The sequence below is a fragment of the Vipera ursinii genome (assembly GCF_947247035.1).
Source record: "Vipera ursinii genome assembly, chromosome: 2".
Lineage (NCBI taxonomy): Eukaryota > Metazoa > Chordata > Lepidosauria > Squamata > Viperidae > Vipera > Vipera ursinii.
This window is the reverse complement of record NC_139513.1, coordinates 200,650,746-200,673,007: the sequence shown is the minus strand read 5'-3', so window position 1 is coordinate 200,673,007 and position 22,262 is coordinate 200,650,746. Positions and strand designations below refer to the sequence as shown.

The 22,262-nt window shown below is 38.8% G+C and overlaps 1 protein-coding gene across 1 annotated transcript in view; it reads left to right on the top strand.

Moving 5' to 3' along the window:
* Window positions 1–378: 378 nt before the first annotated feature.
* Window positions 379–22,262, top strand: part of LOC310635112 (neuronal acetylcholine receptor subunit alpha-7-like) — a gene marked incomplete at both ends in the record, with an annotated part of 94,421 nt that continues 72,537 nt past the window's right edge. Inside the window, one exon of the mRNA XM_083353751.1 lies at window positions 379–457. Coding sequence (XP_083209877.1) covers window positions 379–457 — 79 coding nt within the window. The remainder of the gene's footprint in view (window positions 458–22,262) is intronic.

Below are 22,262 nucleotides of genomic sequence, written 5' to 3'. Positions count from 1 at the left end.
AGCACCATGTCGCTTTCGCATTCCTCCCCCGGCCACCCCACCAGCCCCGCTTCTGGGCTTTGGCGCCTTCCCTCTCTCCGGCTGTGAAAAGCGCAGCGCGCTTCGAGGCGAGAGAGGAAGACGCGAACGCAACAAGCCCCTTTCCTCGCCGCCGCCGCCGCCGCCGCCGACCTCAGGGAAGTCAGCCGTGGCGCTCGCCAGCGAATAGCCCGAGTGCCAGGACATGTAATTCGGACGAAGATTGTTTTTCCCCATCCAGGTGCCAAAAGTGGCTTTTTACCCCGTGCTTTTTTTCCAGCGACCTTTTTTTCCCCTCGTCCGTTGCAAGCGGGAAGAGTTCCTTCCTCCCCGTTGTGCTCTGGTGTCGTGAGGTTGACAATGCTGACGGAGAGATGCCTGGGATTGCTCTACTGTGGCTTGTATCTCTGGGCATCTTTGTTTCTCTCTTTTTTGCAAGGTAAGTTTTGGGCTGTTTGTGATGGCTGGGGCTATTTAAAAAACAAACAAAAACAAACAAGCATCGCATACTGGAGCCTTGTCTTGTAAAAAAAAAAGAGGGCTTTATTCATTCCCACTGGAAATGAAGAGTGCAGGATGTCTTGGTTGAATGGGTTCTATTAAAAATGGGAACTCGAACTACAGACGGATATATATTGTTTGGATTTGGATTTTATTTTTCTGGTCCCGCATATGATGCAGGAGATGCTTGTGTATGTGTGTGCGTTTGTGCGTGCATAAATCAGAAAAAAGCTTGGGGGGGAGGTGATACAGTACTGTAAAAAGTGCCACTTTTTCTTTTGTTTTGATAACTTCTTTTTGCGAGCATACTTGTCAGCTATAAAAATGAGAGCCTGCAACTGGCAGGAAAAAAAATGCAGTGTGAATTTCCTAACCGAATATGACACATATCCTCAGATATGATAACATAAATGCAGGATTGATTTAAGAGCCATCATGGGCTGGTTCATTAGGTTTAAAGTATATACACCTGAGAGAAAGAGAATTACCTGTTTCAGTATTTGTCCTGTTATCTTTTACTTACTGTGTAAGTCAGGAATTAATTTAAAAGACAACATGAGTTTTGTTAGAGTGTGGAAAGAAGCTTGACTCACTCTAGTTGGCATACCTGTAGTATTGTTTACTTTTATACATTTGTCTCATGCCAGTGATCTGAGTAGATTTTGGCTTAATTTTAGAAGATGGACCAGGGTGATGTGAATATAGTAGAGATATAATGAACCTGTACATGCAGTCTAGTACTTTGTAGCTACAGTATGATATGAAATTGTTAAAGGATGAGGCAGTTCAGTTGACAAAAACCAAGAGAACAGAAATCCGGATAAACATTTTTAAAAATGGAAAAAAGACCCCAACAAATGTAATAGCAGAGCACTATATAACATTTTCAAGAGGTTTCTATCCTATATAGAGAGAGGGCAGTACAAAGAGTAAAATCGTATGGATCAAATCAACTTGATTTGACTTTTATCAAAAGAAAAATCTGAGTGAATAACTGATGCATCTTCATTTAAGGACCAGACATAAGTTACCCTTTCTTATTTTTATTCTGTTCTTTATCTGTAAAATAAGCAAATGTTAATCTACCATAAAACATGTAAAATGCTTACTAGTATAAAGGACTACTTATCATACTAAATAGAATTTTAATATTCCTTTCTTGTTCCTAAACCTGACTGACAAATATTTTAATTATAAATACTTGAATATATATGGCCTTATTTTAATATTACTATCAAGTAGAGGATTTCCCCTAGATACCCTCAAAATGATAAAAACAGACAAGAAAGAGTGCTTGACGGTTCAGAAGATTCCCTTCCAGTCTTGCCTCTGTCTTTTTAAAAAATAAACATTACGTTACATATAGGACCAATAATGCTAAACGTATAATTTAAAAACCTTCTAGGACTCAGATGAACTTAACAATGCAATGCTAGACAGGTACACTTAGAAGTGTCTTTAATTGGGCAAGCCCAGAGAAGACTATATGTATAGTTTGGGGGTGCAGTTTGAGAGTTGTATGGGGTTACCAACTCCTTTACTTTGACTCTAAAAGTCTAACTAGGTGTACAGAGATAGTTTTCTATGTTGGATTACTTGATGGGCCTAGGATAGTCTTAGGATGGAGACCTTCTTTTGTTTTGCTGGTGGACCTCCTGTTGACAAACCAAAATGCTAGATATAGTGGAGAGGTGTTTTTTTTTCATTTCCACTGGAGTCCTTAGGCATGTGAAGTGCCTAAAGACTAGGCTAGCTATTTGTATTCATGGCTCCATCTGGACTTTTTGATGAGGCTTTGGCCAGGTCTGCCTTTGCCCACTAATACTAGTAAACTAGTTCTTCTTAAAGTTGGAGACCCTTGCTATAGTTACTGATGCCCTCATTAGCTTTTGATTGGATTGCTGCAATGTGTTGCCCTTGAAGATAACTTTGAAACTGCAACTAGTTCAGAATGCAGGAGCCCACATGCTGACTGGTGAGAATCAGTCCAGTATTACAACACCTACTGTATACTGTGGACACTTGCCGCACTTGCCTTTGTTAGATTAACAAGTACAATCCAAGGTCCTGCATTTAAAGCTCTACTTGGGCAAAGGGGAAAATACTCCTCCTATAGTGATTGATTATTTATTTATTTATTTATTTATTTATTTATTTATTTATTTATTTATTTATTTTAATTCCATTTATATCCCGCCCTTCTCCGAAGACTCAGGGTGGCTTACAAGCTTAGCAGTAGCCTTCATTCTATGTATATGGCTGCTTATTAGGGCTTTAACACACACACCCCAAGCAGCATTATTACAAAGTCAGCTTAATTGCCCCCAACAATCTGGGTCCTCATTTTACCTACCTCGGAAGGATGGAAGGCTGAGTCAACCTTGAGCCTGGTGGGATGCAAACCTGCACTTATTGCAGACAGCTGGTGTTACTTAAGGAGGCATTAGCCCACTGCTCCACCAAGGCTCATTTTGGCTGGTTTGCTTCTGTTCTGCTCAGGAGTGAATACTATAGGTTATTTTAGGCCTGGTGGTAAAAGGAGACCAAGGTGCAAAACCATATTTCATTCCCTGGAATAAGTTTCTTGCTCTGAAATCTGGAGGGTTGTCTTTAACAACAACAACCCCCATGCTATCTTTTTAAAAAAACACAATTTTTTTTCAGATAAGGTTTTAATGACCAACATCCACCTCTTGCTTTCCACTTTTGCTGGTTGCATAATGATGTTTTAATTTGAAACATACATATTTACATCAGATTGAATGGGGCTTAGTAAATCTTATTGTTTGCTTTGAAAATTACCAAGGATGTTTGTAACAGAACTCTTAACAGTATGTAACTTTTGAGAAATAAATACGTAAATAAATAATCTGGATTATATTAAACATGTTAGCAGATATTTAGTCTGGTTTTGAAATTAATACTGTAATTCTAGATAACTATAGCATTCTTGAATGTGTGAATGGGGGAAAGGGGCATTGTATATCCCATAGCCTTTCTTCTTTTCATTCTGTATAACTATAAAAGTAATTTATCAATAGGATCATGAGTGGGGAAGATAGAGGTCATCATATCTTTTGGTTCTGTGGATCAAACATAGTGCTGCATACTTCGTTTCCTTTTCATGAGATGAGTGGGAAAGATGGTTGCTCAATGCTGTCAGCATCAACAGCTCTAGTCATTTGTTTGAGGAATATCCCTGATTTTAATTAGTTATTTCCCTTATAGTGGTTCAGTCATGTATATGATTGAACAGCCTATCATTTCTATAACCTATTCTGATATAAATGAAGCAGTAATGTGTATTGGCTAGCATAAGGGTACATTAAAACAGCAGTAAAGATCAATGGTCTTCTTGAGGTGTATTATAGATTTCCTATTTGGAATGGTGTAATATGCATTTTCTACCCCATTAGTAATGCTTCTTGGCCTGTCTCTGGTCTCTTGCTTTTTTTGGAACTTATATAGAAGCAAACTCTTTGCCAGGGTCAAGGCCAGCACCTACAAAATTTGGGATTAGTGCCCATAAACAATTGAAGTGTCCACTGAACAGAGCTGAGGTTTTAACACTATTACCATGTTGATGTTTTTCTAAGCTCAGAAATGCAAAATGACAGAATAGAATAGAATACAATAGAATGGAATGGAATGGGGCCTTAGAGGTCTTCTAGTCCAGGGCTTTTCAACCAGTGGTACGGGTACCACCTGTGGTACATTGGCACCTAGCAGGTGGTACGCGACCATCCTAGAAAAGTGGTAGCAGGGGAGGGGAATGAGTTGAACCTGTGGTAGCACCACACAAGCCTGAGCGAGAGACGGCTGGAGCTGCAGGGCTGTCAGGGCTCAGCGGAAGCGCCAGGATCAGCGCCAGGATCCAGCTGGAGCTTGGCGCTGATTCTGGCACTTCTGCTGAGCCCAGAAGAAGCGCCGATCAGCTGGAATGTTGCAGCATCTCCAGGGTCTTGTGATTTACATTCAGATGCTTGGCAACTAATTCATATTTATGACGGTCACAGTGTCCCAGGGTTATGTGAAGTGACCAAAACCTGCTGCAACCACACAGCAGACGGGAGGGGGGGAATAAAAACAAAACACCCCCCCCTCGCTGTCTATCCTCAACAGAAATGCTCACAACAATGAAAACCTCGGACAGGAGGAAGAGCGCCGCCGGGCAGGCAGGCAGGTGTCTTGCTCGGCTGTGGCTTGGGGGGCACTTTTTTCAGTGCCATTGTAACTTCGAACAGTCACTAAGTGAACTGTTGTAAGTTGAGGACTACCTGTACTTCATCACTTTTTTCCCTTTTTTTTTTTTGGTCATCAAGTTTTTGACACCTTGCTAGGTGACTGGTGGTACTCGGATGTTGCCATATCCTAAAAGTGGTACAATGGGTGAAAAGGTTGAAAAGCCCTGTTTTAGTCCAGCCCCCTGCTCAAGCTGTAGAACCTATACCATCCCAGACAGATGATTCTCTAGTCTCTTCTTAAAAATCTTGTGATGGAGTGTCCACGATTTCTGGAGGCAAGCTGTTCCACTGGTTAATTGTCCTCAGTGTAAGCAACTTTCTCCTTAATTCCAGGTTGCTTCTCTCTTTGAGCACTTTCCAACCATTGTTTCTCGTCCTTCCCTCTGGTGCTTTGGTGAATAATGTGGCAGCCCCTCAAATACTGGAATACTGCTATCATGTCTCCCCTATTTCTTCTTTTCTTTAGACTAGCCAAATCCAAGTCCTGCAGCCGTTCTTCATATGTTTTAGTCTCCAGGCCTTTCATTTTCTTAGTTGCTCTTCTCTGAATTTTTTCCAAACTCTCAACATCTTTTTTGTGATATGATGGCTAAAATTGGCTGCAGTATTCCAGGTGTAGTCTTACTAGGTTTTTTTTAAGTGGTACTAATACTTTGTGTGATCTTGATTCTATGCCTCTGTTTATACAACCCAGGATTGTATTAGCTTTTTTTGGTTGCTGCTGCACATTGCTGGCTCATAGTCAAGTGATCGTCTCACAGTTACTGTTTTTAAGCCAGGTCTCGCCCAATCTGTACTTATACGAGCCTTGGTGGAGCAGTGGGCTAATGCCTCCTTAAGTAACACCAGCTGCCTGCAATTATTGCAGGTTCGCATCCCACCAGGCTCAAGGTTGACTCAGCCTTCCATCCTTCCGAGGTAGGTAAAATGAGGACCCAGATTGTTGGGGGCAATAAGCTGACTTTGTAATAATGCCGCTTGGGGAGGGGGGCGAAAGCCCTAATAAGCAGGCATATACATAGAATGAAGGCTATTGCCTAGCACATTTGATTTGTGCTTAGATTGTAAGCCGCCCTGAGTCTTCGGAGAAGGGCGGGATATAAATGGGATTAAAAAAAAATACCTTTGATTTTTTCCCCTGCCTAAATGTAAGATTAAATAGATTAAGAGTTGCAACGGAGATAGTGTAATATTTATTTCAGAGTAAAGTCTGCATGCAGTATCTATTGTGCAACAATTAATATATGATATAAACAATTTAAATAAATAATGAAATACATATTAATATGTAAAATTAATTTGGCCAGGTGTTTAGGTGAAAGTGAAAATCTCCATTAGAGTGGTTATCTTGGCACAATCCTAATAAGTTAGTTGCATCGTCCCCAACCTTTGCTTTTTAAACTTCACGAATGGAATCCTGCATAGTGATCCTGTGACTTTTTCCACGTAACTTTACTGCATCTGAGTTGTCTGTTGGGAAGCAGTTCACTACAGATCCTAGTTACACTATTTTCAGTGGCAAATGGAACTCCTTATTTTTAACCAGTGCAACCGTAGGAGGCAAAAGGCAAAGAGATTGAGGAATAAATATATGGAAATAATCATAAATGGCTTGTCTGACACTTCTTCAAAGATGGAAACACTTAAAAAACCACTGCCCTCCAGGGAATATAATTCAAGCACATCTTCACAGCCCAGTACCAAATACAGGACATGTACAGTTAATACTGGTTGTGACAATGAAGGTTTCAAGATTAGTATTTCAGTCCAGCAGGAATCATAAAGTGACATGATACTTTAAAAGTGCCTTTATAGGATTGCAGTAAATTAGGTCAGAGTTCTGCAACTTGTGACTTGTCAAGCTGAACAGATCCCATTTGTTGTGTTATCCCACGTACTTAATCATTCCCCAGCTTCTGTAGTCCCAGCAAGGCCATAACAATAGAAGGCTTAGAAAGATCAGGAGGGTTACTATAGATAACTCTGCAAGTTGGATTTGGACTGTTTGGGAAATGGCTGAAACTCATGAGAAGCCCTGAAGGACTGTTGAGTGAAACAGTGCAGCTAACAAGGTCAAGGAACAGGGCAGTCTGATGAGAAGATGGGATGGGGAAACAATTTCCTTCCATGATGAATGAATGAATGGCAAGTTATTATTACACGATGCCTTTTACTCTGTTTTTTTATGCTGTGCTTCTATTTGGGATAGAGCATAGATAAAAGATTAATTAATGTGACATCTTCTCTACTGTGTCAGCAGCAATCTGTCAGCGTAGCAACTGGGACTGTGGTTCGTTCTTTCATTTGTTGAAGAGTGAATTTTATAAAACCTGCCCCAGGCCGTAATGTGGCAAATTAAGTAAAGCACATATATCCTTAAATATAAAATCGGTGGCATTTCCAACACCTGCCTCTCAACCTGCTGCCTGCTAGTTGAATTGAGTCGCAGAATTCCAAGCCAGCAATAACAACGGTATGAAAAGGAAATTCTGGCAAATGTGTCACATGCAAGAGCTTTCTCTTTTGTGATGTCTTATCTACATAGACAGTCATCAACTTACAACTGCCATTGGGACCAGAATTCCTATTGCTAAGCAATGAGGTTGTAAAGTGAGACGTCATGACATTGCATCACTTGGTGACAGCAATCCTGGCACATTGATGTCATTAACGGAGAATCACATATCATTAAGCAACAAACAACACACTGCAATCCAAAACATTCTAGGCTTGATCCCACCCAGCCCCAAGCTTCAGTAAGGCAAAGGACTGCCTCCAACTTCTCTCAACCTCCTACCTTTTTGCCCATGTCTGCCCTTTGGACCACCCTTTGGGCCATTGACATTAGACCAACAGTCAAGTAAAGGATGCCCTAATCAAGGAACTGCCAACAACAAACAAGCCCAACTAAAGAACCTCAAAGACCCCTCCCCCCTAACATTGACAGGGCAAGCCATTAGAATATAAACTGAGAGCAAATCCCACTCTTTACTAGCAGTGATGATGTTACCTAGTTACCTTGAGGACCACTCGGAGGCTTCAGCTGGTGCAGAATGTGGCTGCACGAGTTGTGATGGGGGTTTCCCGATACTCCCATGTAACACCTCTACTCCGCGAGCTGCATTGGCTCCCGGTTACCCTCCGGGTGAGATTCAAGGTGCTGGTGATGACCTATAAATCCCTAAATGGTATCTGAGGGAACACCTGCTGCCGGCATCAAGTTCCCTTCGTCCAGTGCGCTCCCACAGGGAGGGTCTTCTCAGGGTGCCACCGGTAAGAGATTGCCGGCGGATGACACCCAGGGATAGGGCCTTCTCAGTGGGGGCGCCTGCCCTTTGGAACCAGCTGCCAGTGGAGCTGAGGACTGCCCCCGACCTCCGTTCATTCCGCCGGGACCTGAAGACCTGGCTCTTCGAGCTCTCTGGCCCAGGCTGAGAATTATTCTTAATTTTAACTGGGGTTTTATTTATGCAGGGACAAATATAATTTTTTAAAATTTGTTTTTAACTTTTGTATCTTGGTTTTTTAATTACCCTGTAAACCGCCCTGAGTCCTTCGGGAAAGGGCGGTATATAAATGTAATAAAATAAATAAATAAATAAATCTATGGAGATTCTCAGTCTTCCAGGTCATGTTTGTCTAAAAGGTGCTTTTTCAAGAGGCAACTGGATTTACTTGTTGAAATGCTGAAGAACCTTCTTGGATGAGAAGTGAAACGTCTTCAAAGAAATACAAAGTCCAGTTGCCTCTTGAAAGAGCACCTTTGAGATTACCTAGTGTGCTTAATGAAACGCTCACCCCCACTTGCAGTGGTGCTAGCCTCCCCACGACCCTCGCGCTGGTGCTGGCAGTCCCATTTGCAGAGCGCGCATGCTCGCAGCCCAGTTTGTGCGCATGCAAACCCAGCCAGATTTGCGTCTGTGCACTTGCATGCATAAAGGTGCCTGCCCCTCCCTTTGCCACCAGGCCGCCAACCCAGAAAGGTTGGGGACCCCTGACATAACAGACACAGAAAGAAACTGAGAAGAAACACCTCCCCCCCTCCAATGGATCAGGGAGTTAAAATGGCAGGTGGAAAGTTTGTACCCTTCACACTTGCAAACTTCTGTTAATGTAATGACCTTACAATAAAGTAGAACTTGTTCATCTAATCCTGTTTCCTGTCTTGTTTACCTGGGACAGCTGACATTCTTGCAAGTCTGAAGGTACCAGCTTCCTGCCTGCCACTTTTAACTTTCAATCATTAAGTGATTGTGGGCTTCTGCTCCTCTTGTCTGCTAGGAAGCACCTCTCCTTCTCCTTCCTGAAGTTACTCATGCATTCCATTACCTGACCTCTGCTGTCCTGCATTCCCCTGCCCCAGATGACCTTCACTGTCTTCTTGCTTCCACTGCTGGCAAAAAATGTGAAAAGCAGTCCCAGACGTCGACTCAAAAAAATAAAATAAACAAAAAAAAAACCCACCCCGCAGAAGGTTTTTGGGGTTGGTTTTTCACTTTATTTTCATATCATGAAAGGGCTTTCTGGTGCCACAACTGCTTTTTGCTTTATTTTTCTTGGCTAAGGAGCGTGGTGCACGCCATGGTTCTGGGTTGGCGTTTTTGTCTTGTTTTATTTTGTATCACGAAGCCTACATCTAGCCTGGCCCAGAAGCCATACCAGGCACACCTCATCAGCACTAGGAGCAAGAACACAGTGAAAGTGAGTCGAGGTGACAACGTTCAGGGCAGTAGTTGTGAAAAGGACAAGTGCTAAGGCACCTGGCTAGAAAGCGGGAGACTGTGAGTTCTAGTTCCATGTTAGTCATGAAAGCCAGCCGGGTGACCTTAGGCCAATCACGCTCTGTCAGCCCCATTCACCTCACGGGGATGTTGTGGAGAAAATAGGAGAAGAATGGACCATTAGAAGTATGTTCTCTGCTTTGAGTTATTTAAAAGAACAATGAAGGCTAGAGATGGATAGATAGATAGATAGATAAATAAATGATAGATAGATAGATAGATAGATAGATAGATAGATAGATAGATAGGAGAGATAAATGGGTGAGGGGAGTTGAAGCAGTCCTTCACTAATAAGTATGGGAGGCCTGCTAAATACCCAAATTTTGATCACATGTCTGTGGGGATGCTGCAGTGGTCATAATTTTTGTCACAGTCAATCAGTCTGTTTATTCAGTGCTGCCATAATTTCAAACAGTTGCTGAATTAATGATTGTAAGTTGAGGACTACCTATAATCTATATTCTCTAGGAAGATTCTTGGGTCATCAAGCTCCATGCACTTTCAGTGACAGGAAAACAGACTTTCAGTATTAGTATGTTTAGATTTAGTTAATTAACCATACTTGGAATTCGGGAAGCTACAGATGGATGATTCTTGTCAGCACTAGGTTGGGGACTAACACAGTTAGCCTATACATGTGGGGTGGTTTTTTTTTAAAAGGCTATGCTAAGCATTAATTAATCAATTAATAAAGTATTTATTTATTTTTCTTCCATTCAGTTGACTCAGAATCTCAGAGAGTTCTTGGACAAGTCTCTGCTATTTTTTCCCCACAAGTTTTTTCAGAAGTGGTTTGTAATTGCCTCTTTCTGAAAGCTGAGAGAAAGTGGTTGGCCTAAAGTCACTTGGCTTTGTGCCCAAGGCAGGACTAGAACTCAAAGTCTCATGGCTTCCAGCTAGATGCTTTAACCATTATACCGAACTGGCTTTGTACTTATATCTCCCATTAATCATCACACCTCCCATAATTTGGATAGTTTACAAACAATAAAACCAGCTAAAACAAACCATGTCTCCATTAAACTCAGAAGCCAATTGAAAAGGTTCTAGAACTGAGCATATTGTGAGTTTGCTAGGACTATTAAGGAACTCAACAATGCCCTGCGGCTACTCATTCCAGAGGAAACTGCTAGCACTGGCACATTTTTCCCCCTGTCAAGTTGAAAGATTATAAATTTTCTCACCAAGCTACAACATATTTGGAAAAGACAAACATTATATCAGATTTAGCCATCAGCAAAACATGTATAAGGTCAAATACTCTGGATAGACACAGATTTATTTGACTGGAAATTTTTGCTTCTGGCTTAAATTATCATTTAACTGAACATTTAATGTGTTATAAACACATTTACTCTTTTTTCTACTTATTCTAAGGGCTCCACAAGATCTTTCCTAAAGAAAAGTATACAGCTTTCATTTAAAAGCTTCTGTGTTGTCAGGTATAGCTCGCATGTCCTAAACATATGCCAATTATTCTGTTTGAATATAGTGTGTATTTTATGCATTATTGATTGATTTGACGTAGGTGCCTGCACAACTCCAGTTGACCCTGGGCAGCTTAAAGCATAAAACAAAACTAACAAAACGAAATAAAACCAAAAATGTAATATTAAAAAATAAACATGACAATAAAGAAGATAATGAATCAGGCCAATGACAAGTAAATCATGCAATCAAGAAGGAGCCCAAAGCCAGGTCTTCTGGAATATCATTTTTATAAGTTAATTCAGTAATGTGAGAAGTGCTTCTACGCAGCATACTCCCATTTCACCTTTAGCAAAATTGTATTGTAGTTTGCATTCCACTGACTATATTGCGCAGTCTGACAGATGATTACAGAACCCGAAAGAACAGCATGCTTTACTATAGAACTCGTGAGTTATTTGCCATTTTTAAAAATCACAAATATGCCCTAATTTATAAATTGTATAAGAATACTTACTAACTATCCAGCTCTACAAAATTGCTATGTTTTTACATATTTCATGCATCCAATTCATTATCTTTCTCTTATTTGAAGAAGCTGATATTTCGAGGGGCACCATAAATGGAATACTTCCAAGATGAGTTAGATGGGATATGAAATACCTTTTATGTCCCTGCTAACTGGACTGATCTTAGTGAACCTCTTGGATCCCTAATCTGGAAACACGGGACATAACATGTTGCTGAGTCTTGGAATATGGGAAGAAAAGCATTGATAGTAAGTCTTTAAGAGTCCGGAGAGTCTTTCCATCAAATCCCAGACATATGCCACAGGAAGACAACTCACTTTTCTTAACAGACTGTCTGGCTGTATCTGATCACCACCTGCCCTGAATACCCCTGATTTTTGTTTATGAAATGTTTGAAGGCCTCTTCTGGGAAGAGACAGGAATACGTCTGCAATACTTGTGTCTTCTTCCTAGTTCTTGGATGTTTGTGGCAGCTGATGTTTATCCTGACTCTAGACACATTGTCCAATTGTATAACTTTGTAGATTTACAATGATTATACTGCTTTTCTTCCCATATTCCAAGGTTTGAGGCTACAGCCCAATGCAAAAAGAATCTCTTTGAGTTTACATATTACACAGAAGAGAAAATTTGAGCAAATCTTTATTGGAATATTGATGTATTGGAATCTGCACAGCTGTTATAAGCATAGGTGTCTGGTACTCTTTTAATTTAACTTATGCCAGACATTTCACCTTGCCTCACCTTCTCGTGTACTTGTGTGAATGGCTTTTGTTTATAAAATGTTTGAATCCATGAGACTTAGCAGTAAAGCCCTTCGACAATTAAATGTGTAGATGTTTCTGAACATATGTAATAATAGAAAAGGTTTATGATATCGTATAACAAAACAGAAGCATCAGGCCATTCTCCAAAATTTGTCCAATTAGAAAAATCTTCATCATTTTGCCAAGTTGTTTAGTGTGAGGGGTCTGTCGTGGCAGTGAAATCTTATTAGCCTCATAGTCATCTGCGCAATTCTTGCATCTAACCACAGTGCATACGTGACCTGATAACATCTATTGTCTGCTGTGTCTGCCTATCACTGCTTTCGTGTTGTTCCCAACTCAGGAATGATGCAGGTTTAACTTGCATTAGCTTTCTTTCCTTATTTTAGCACTGTTCAAGGACAATCTTAACTGCAGTAGCTTTCTGTGTCTGTGAAGCTATCTCACTCTTCTGGGAAGGAAATCAGAGGACTGACAGTATCTGGGAATTGAAGCAAGAGTGCCAGGATCATCAGTGAGGACATGCTGATGTAGTTTACAGCTGACTCAAGAACGGATAGATAGCGTTCCAATTCAGCAGTAGACAACGGTCTTTTGCTTAATGGAGCTGCTATATATCCAGGAGGGATCTGTTTGTTTTGGGCAATGAGCAGTGTTGTCGTAATTTTTTCTCTTGGCACCCACAAGAGGCTGTAATAAACAAATGAAAGATTTTGTAACGATTGTTCCTCTTACACAGTGCATTAGTTTATACAGTGACACTGTAAAAGTCATGCTGCTTTTATTCTGAACTTAATAATTAAATTACTGGAATGTTTTTGTTCCCATGAAAAACAAAGTGACAAAAAAACAACAACTATGAGATAATGTTTGGTGAAATAAAGAGGGTAAAGCAAGGGATTCCATCCACATTAAAACTAAGACTTTAATTCATTCATCAGGGGCATCTGAATGAAGCCAAAATTTCATCCAGATGACAAAAAGTGCCTTATAATATCATTATACATTTCCTCCCTTGCAAACATCCAGGTTCTACATTTGATCTTTATGTGCTCTTTCTATGTTCCAAACTTGTTTTGGGTTTCTCTTAATATCTTCCAGGAAACAACATTTTTACTGTGCATTGTAAAGGAGTCATTCAACAACCAGAAAGAAATTGTGGAATGCAGTGGATTTATAGATATAGATATAGATTATAGATTATAGATAGAGATATAGGGATATAGATATACACACATATATAGAGATAGATAGATAGATAGATAGATAGATAGATAGATAGATAGAAAGATAGAAAGATAGAGCTAGAGATAGATTTTATTAGTTTTTATGGGGTTAGGGATAAGGTGGGCTTGGGATTAGGGTTGGGATTTGGGTTAGAGTTAGGGTTGGGATTGGGGTTGGGGTTTTTCCAAATAACATTTTCAATATTTTTTTTTAATCCCATTTATATCCCGCCCTTCTCCGAAGACTCAGGGCGGCTTACAATCTAAGCACAAATCAATGTGCTTAGCAATAGCCTTCATTCTATGTATATGCCTGCTTATTAGGGCTTTCGCCCCCCCCAAGCGGCATTATTACAAAGTCAGCTTATTGCCCCCAACAATCTGGGTCCTCATTTTACCTACCTCGGAAGGATGGAAGGCTGAGTCAACCTTGAGCAAACAGCAATAGTGTCTGGTACATGTATTTAACTAACAATAATAGATATAATTAATTATCATAAACAATATGTTAATTAATCACTTTTTCATATCTCGTTTAAATTTGTAGATATGGCCACCATGCTAGATCAATATCTTGTTCTTGTAAATCTTGTCTGTCTTTCAATTTTCCTTCATTATCCAAAATATCTTTATAAGTCACAACTTTATTGTAGTTAATTAAATTTGGGTAAGCAAAAGCTTCCGTTGCTGAAAGCCATTCAGGTATCTTAAAATACCGTAATTTTTTTCTTTTATTTTTTCCCTTTCTGAAAGAAGTGCATTCCTTATAAAATGGTTTCGAAAGTATCTATGTATTTTATTCTTTCTATACCACAGAAAGGCGTGCCACCCAATTTGTAGGTCATGCCCCTCTAGGTGCAATAGTCTTTTATCTCTAAGCATTATCCATTCTTTAAGCCATGTTAAAATAGTTGCTTGGTAGTATAACCTCCTGTCCGCCAGTCCAAATCCTCCACTGCCTTTTGCTTCTTGTAGCATTTTCACTTTAATTCTAGCTTTTTTTCCTTGCCAGATGAATTTCAATATTGTTGTATTCACTTCATCAAAGAAGCCTTTTCCCAGCCTTACAGGGATCGTTTGAAATAAAAGGAGTATTTTTGGTAAGATACTCATTTTCACTGTTGCTATTCTCCCCAACATTGAAAGTTGGAAGGTTTTCCACTTTTCCAAATCCAATTTTATTTGTTTTAGCAGTCTTATGTAGTTATCTTCTTTTACTGTTACACATCTTGCTGTTAGCTAAATTCCCAAGGACTTAACTTTTTTAACTATTTGAAGATTCGTTTTTTGTTAGTTGATTTTTTTTCTGTTAAATTCTTTGTTAGCACTTTAGTCTTTACTCTGTTTATTGTCAACCCTGCCACTTCTCCAAATTTTTCTATTTTCTCCAGAAGCTTAGTGCTTGTTTCCAGTGGACCTTCCAGTATAAAAACCAAGTCATCTGCAAATGCTAGTAATTTGTATTGTTCATCTTTTATCTCTAGTCCTTTAATTTCTATATCTTGTCTAATGTTTGTATTCAGTACTTCCAATGTTAGTATAAATAGGAATGGAGATAGTGGGCATCCCTGTCTTGTGCCCTTTTTAATATTGAAGTTTTCTGTAGGAGCTCCATTTACAATTATTTTGGCAGTTGTTTACAATAAATTGTTTTGATTACATTTATAAAGTTTTTCCCAAAGTCCATTTCTGCAAGTTGCTGAAACATAAATTGCCAGTTTATGTTGTCAAACGCTTTCTGGGCATCAAGGAATATTAAAGCCATCTGTTTCCCTGAATGAATCATTCTTAGATTATTTTTTATCTGTCTTTTAGGTAAGAAACCATTTTGATCTGTGTATATAAATTCGATCAAAAATTTCTTTGGTCTTTCTGCCATTATCGAAGCAAAGATTTTGTAATCTGCATTTAATAATGATGTTGGTCTATAATGTTTTATTTGTGTTAAATCAGAGTCTTCTTTAGGTATTAAAGAAATATTGGCTTCAGTCCATGTATTTGGTATTTTAGCCTCCAGGAGAATTTCATTACACAGTTCTTTCAAAATCGGACTTAATACATCTTGTAATGATTTATAAAACTCTGCTGGTAATCCATCTGGGCCAGGAGTCTTATCCTTTTTTTGCCTTTTTATAGCCTCTATGATCTCCATCATTGATATTTTTCCATTTAATATGTTTCGAATGTTCTCTGGAATTTTTGGTAAGTCTGCTTTTTTTAAGTACTGCTGTATTTTTTCTTTTGGAATTTCCTCTGCCTTATAGAGTATCTCATAGTAATCTTTGATATTTCTTTTGATTGTATCATTTTGAAACTGTAATTCACCTTTTGAATCTTACAGCTTGTTTATCATTTTTTTCTTTTTCTTTTTTCAGTCTATATGCTAACCATCTCCCCGGCTTGTTGGCATTTTCAAAGAAATTCTGCTTAGCCCTTTTAATCTGTTGAGCCATTATTTCCATCTCAGCTAAATTTAATTTATGTTTTATTATCTCCATTTGTTTCTTAACTATTTTCTTTTGTGGATCTATTTGTAATTGGATTGTTTTTTTGAGCAGCAAATATTTCTGCCCAAGAACAGTCAGAAGATCTCATGCTACTTCTGTACACATTTAGAGATAAATTGCAAATGCATTTATTAATTTAAAGCATTTCAGTAAACATTATCCATCAAAAACTCCTCTAATGCTTTACAGAAGAATAAAAATAGACTCTTGCCAAACTTGTAATCTAAAAATAAAAACAAAAAAGGCAAGTCAGTAAAAGAGTAGTAAGAATATTAAGAGATCAATTCTTAATGTTATTCAGATCTTGCAATGCAAGATGTGATCCAGAGATAATACTGTAATGCGTGCCACCCCATGTTAAAGTTGCAGTTTTTCACATCATTATCTGAAAGGAAATATGGTCAGCTAACTAGCTGAGGTGTGCACAGTCAAATTTTCATTCCTTTGCAGTTCTGCATTCATCCCTTGCTATAACTGAGTGCAATAGCATTATTGAACAATCTGTGTTCATACAGCTGGGAAAGTATGAGAGGTTCCAACTGGGGCACTTGAGATGGGGAGGCCAAATAAGGTATATTTGATTTATCACCCAAATTTTTTCTTCAAAATAGCAACCCTACACAATTGGATTGAGTGGTTGAGTGGGGACTCATACCTGTTGGCAGAACTTCATAAAACCTTAGGAGAGGTGAAATACTCTTCTAGGTGTGTGGTCTATAGCTAGAAGAGTATGGTGTACCCCTGGCCCATAGAGATACAATGACAACTAGAAGAATATCGTAATCCCCCCACCCAGAGATATCTAATTACAGAGGTAGAATTAGAAGACTAGTTCCAAATTTTAATGTCAGTGGCGGTGTCTTAAAGATGATTTTGCTACTTAAAGTGGTTCAATATTGGAGTGCAAATTTAAATTGTGAAAATATCACACATCTCAAAAACATTAATCTAGGCAAACTGAAAGCTCAGAGTTTGGCTGCTATTCATGTGGCCTCAGTTCTGTGTCTAGCAAATCCAACTGTTGTATTTTTAACATGCGATCCCCAAATCTCTATAATAACTTGATATGGGAGCCTGGGCTGGGTTCCTATAATATGCTGATCCATAAATGACTAATACAATTCATTTTAGTCAAGTCTAGCACATTGTAAAGAGACGGTCCATCAGTTTGGGTTTCTCTGCCAATTTGATACACTTCTTTGAGCAAAATCTGTCACATCAACTGATGAGTCCAAGAAATTGTTCTGTGACTTTTCTTTTCTTTATAAACTCTCGTTACCTACCAAAGCAGTCTCTTTCTCTCTGTTAGGGGGCATCTGAATAAAAAGGCCACATTACAATCAAATCCAGCGATGGATGTATTTGCAGCAAGCCCATGAGTGCAAGAAAACAAACCACTATAATCTTGGGACCTAGGAATCCACAATGAGTTTTCTTTTTATGTAACAAATCTATAAACTGACCTAGCTTTGCAGATTAAGTTTAAGGGATGTTGGTGGCATCAACAATAGTACAGAAAGTAAATAGGTATTCTGTTATCATAAAAAAATGTCTGCCTAAGGCTTGAAGCTAAACTGGTAAAGCTACAAAGTGAAGCTAAGCAATATATATATGAATTGTTTGCTTTGTTGGGATTGGTGGAAAATGTGGAGAACCTCCTGCTTAATTTTTCTTATTATGCTTATTTGAAAATGGCATCACAGCAGCAGGCTAAGGTGAAGAAATAGTATATGTTGATGCAACTTGAACTCTGCAGGGAATAAATATAGTTCAGAGAAATATATCATGAGCTTGGCTCAGCCTGATTAGAGATTGTGGGAGTACAGAAAACAGAATTGGAAAGAATAATTTAGAGCAAGGATCTCTAAACTTTTTGCCATCACACCTCCCTGTACTGTAATCCTAATGTAAACACCTCCCCTAAAAATTCATAGACCAAATGAATACAAATGAATAGTGACAATAAAAGGCACATTTATTATAACAATGTACTGTGCAACTAAAAGATTGCTCATACCTCCCCTGGACTCACTCTGTACCTCCCCAAGAGAGGTACACCATACAGCTTGGGAAACCCTGATTAGACCATCATGGCCACTCCTCTGATTGGGAAATGCAGGTATGTAGTGATCCAAAGTAAAGGACCCTGAAGGATGACTGTCCACCTTTTGCTTTAACCCAGTGTTTTTTAACCTTGGCAACTTGAAGATGGGTGGACTCCAATTGCCGGAATTCTCCAGCCAACTCAGCTGGCTGGAGAATTCTGGGAATTAGAGTGCACCCATCTTCAAGTTGCCAAGGTTGAAAAACACTGGCTTAAACCATAAAAGGGAATCCGCTATTTTTTCAACACATCTACTCAGCACAGGATTGGAGAAACCTATTATGCTCAATATTAAATGCAACTTGGATTCCAGATGCAAGAGGGAATTATTTCCATAAAACAATTTCTGTGAAGCCATTAGTTTTAGTTGGAACATATTCATGTTACCTACATATACTGTGTGTACATTGTATTTATATTTATTTATTTAAATGACCAAAGGCCACGGAAAAGAAAAAAAGGCAGAGATTTACAATAATTAAAAGAGATGTTTAATAAACCATCACTCCTCATTTGTCCAGTGTTGTTTAGTTTTAATTAAAGGCTTTTGCTCCACTGCTCAAAATGTCATTTAGTTAATTATTTAGTTGGCTGACTTATCATGCATTTATACCCCATACTGCTTGACTGAGGATGATAATGGGTCAGATAAATAGGCAGCAGCCTTTGTACTGAATTCATTGATGGTGATGATGATGATGATCTTAGCTTTTATTTCAGGCATCCATTTTGTAGTTTTCTTTAACCTCCCTGGGCTACTTATTAATATCAGCAAGAAACTGGGAGCAAGAAATTTTTTAAGACCCCTTAAAAATCTTAATTTTGCCTTTACTTTACTTTATGACTAGAACATGAGTAGATCTGTAACTGTACTAAGAATCCTATTTTCATTTTTTCACATTTTTGAACTGCCCAACTCCCTCACCGATACATCTCTTATTATCTATCTATCTATCTATCTATCTATCTATCTATCTATCTATCTATCTTCATCTGTCTGTCCGTCCGTCCGTCCATCCATCCATCCATCCATCTTCCTCAATACTGAGTTCTCTACCAGAGATCTAGGAGTCGAAGGTTCTGGATAGTTGTTCCTGGCACTGCACTCGTTTGGACAGAGAGCTCTGATGTTCTTGGGGTTTGTTGGAGCCCCTCTTTCAGATTAGGTGTCTGAGCCCCAGGTGGTCCTACCGTCACTCGTATCACTTTGACTCTTACTTTCCACATCCTCCCTCAGCCTTGGTACTTCTCCAGCATCTCATACTCCTTCTTCCTGATGTTGCTTTAATTTGACACCACTACATGTATCACTACAGCTATCTTCTGATCCTTGTCTATTACCACAATGTCTGGCTGATTGGCTCATACTTGCCTATCTGTTTGGATCTGGAAGTCCCAAAGGATCTTACCTTTCTTATTCTCCATGACCCTCTGTGGGATCTCCCACTTGGACTTAGGAGGATCTAGCCCAGGGGTAGGCAACCTCAGCTCTTTTATGACTCATGGAGTTCAACTCCCAGATTTCCTGAGCCAGCTGGCTCAGGAATTCTGGGAGTTGAACTCCATGAGTCATACAAGAGCCGAGGTTGCCTACCCCTGATCTATCCCATATACAGTAATTTATTTATTCAAATAATTTATATAGCCATCCAGAGTCACTTGTTCATGAGAAGAGAGGCTATATAAATTTGTTTAATAATAAATAAATATTATAAGCCACCCAGAGTCTTCTGGATTAGGCAACAATAATAAATGTAAACAATAATTAAATTAAAAAATATTTTCAAACCTGTTATATAATACTCTCTCTCCACACACACAAACACATACAGATTCACACACACATATGCACTTAGTTGTTAGCTTTCAGGAAACATCCAAGGAATTACATCCTGGAAAAATGTACACATATTCAAAAATGCTAGCTTGTAAATTACAAGGTAGATGTGTGAGTAGCAGACCTAATTACAATGTACAGTACTCTGTTTTCCCCTTTCTTTCTTGTTAAGGTTGACTTTGAGAAAAATCAGGCTGCAGGAGAAAAAAAACAGATCCTAATTTCTAGTGCAAATAATCAGGATTTTGGTAGCATATTTTCCAACATCAGCTTCTGTGAACTATAGCTCAGTTCAGTCTTACAACATCCATCTTATTTTCTGTAAGTATATGTAGGGTTGTAGCCTAGATAATTGTGCTGTTACATCAGCCATAAGGCACTATACAGTGCATATTGTGCTGCCACCATGTGGTTGTTTGGGGAACTACAACATTATGTTAATTTGTTCAGCCAACCCCTCCTATTTGTGATGTACTTTTTCCTCCTTCCTCCGTTCTTTTCTCTTCCCACCATACATGCGGACGGTAGGACATTACTGTCTTTTGACCTTGAAATACCGTCATCATCTACCACACCGCCCTGAGTCCTTCGGGAGAAGGGCGGTATACAAATAAAATTATTATTATTATTATTATTATTATTATTATTATTATTATTATATTATTATTATTATTATTATTATTATTATTATTATTATTATTATTATTATTATCTGCTGTAATCTTCTCTGCATGCAAATAAAGGTCCTTCTGGATGATTAAAAGGTAATTTCATGAGTTCTGCTATCTGGCAAAGGCTGTTAACAGTGATAGTATCAACTTATACAGGCCAGGCACAGGGGTCTCAGGAAGGGGATAAATCATTAAACAACAGTCAGAGTCAGAATAATAATTGTTTTATTTCTTCAAGGTATTCTGTAATTTGTGAAGAAACATTCGGGATTGAACAGGAGTTTTTCAGCCTTTACATTAAATTGCAGCTCTCAGCATTTAGGTGATTCAAAACAAAACAAAGAAAACAAAACATGCCAGCTAAACTGTTACACATCTCATGTCTTAAGAATTTTAAATATATTTCAAGTTTTGCCTTGGCTAGGTTATGTCTTCATTGTATATTGAAAGTCTTCATGAAAGGTAAATTGAATTCCTTATGTGAAAAAATAATTGATAATGAAATAATTGATTCTGCATCAGAAAGTGGTTTCTATGTACATTTCCATTTAAACCACAACTATTTAATGGGAATTAAACATCAGCCTCAGGACTGGTAGAATGAATATATTCCCTTAATATTTCTACCCTTAGTATATAATTTACGTACGGTATTTGTGTTTTTCTTCTAAGTTACTTTTTTGTATATCACTTCTGCACTTGTCCTCATTGACAATGTCAAATACAGCAGCCAGATGTCTGGAATTATGCCATATCTTTTCACAGCTTCTCCCTGTGTTCGTCTTCACACTCTAGTAGACACACATTGTTTGCTTTCTTGGTCTGCTCTCTCACTCTCCTACAGGACTACCATAACTGGACCACTAAACTCCAGAGAACCATATATGACAGCAAAATGTTAATGCTTTTAAAAAGCATTAACATTTTGCATCCACTTAATGAATGCCCAAACTTTACCAGCCCAAAAGTGGTAGCTCTAATGTTTGGTGGCTGAGATGTGGAAGCAGTAAGAATATAAGCAGCACCAACTGATTTGACTGGCCTTACAAGGAGCCTGCAGTGGATAGATGGCCTTGATGGACCCAAGGAAGATCTGTTACCAAAATAAATGGAACATGAGCCCAGGCCAAGAAAATAATTTGGGGAAAGGCCTTAGAAAGTGCACTCCCCCGCAATCTCATGAAGATAAAACAGGAAGAAAAAGAAGCACATTCTGACTTGCAAGATTCTGCAGCTGTTCTAATAAAAATAGCTTAGATTTTGCAAAGTGTCTGTTTTTTAGTCTGCTGGGATTGATAGAGTTTACCTGTAGTGAGTCAGAATGATTGGGGCAGGCAAGAAGTGGATTAAACAAGGAACAGTCCTAAGGGAAGCTTCCAACATTTCCTCCCTTCTTTTGGCAGCTGCCTATGCAAATTCTCTCTCTCTCTCTCTCTCTCTCTCTCTCTCTCTCTCTCTCTCTCTCTCTCTCTCTCTCTCTCTCTCTCTCTCACACACACACACACACACACACACACACATACACACACACACACACACTCTATCGGGACAGGATGATAATACTGTAAACCTGAAAATTTCATATATTTTATGTGGGAAGAGGGAGAGAAAACAGAACAAGTACATATATGTGAGATAGAAAGATATA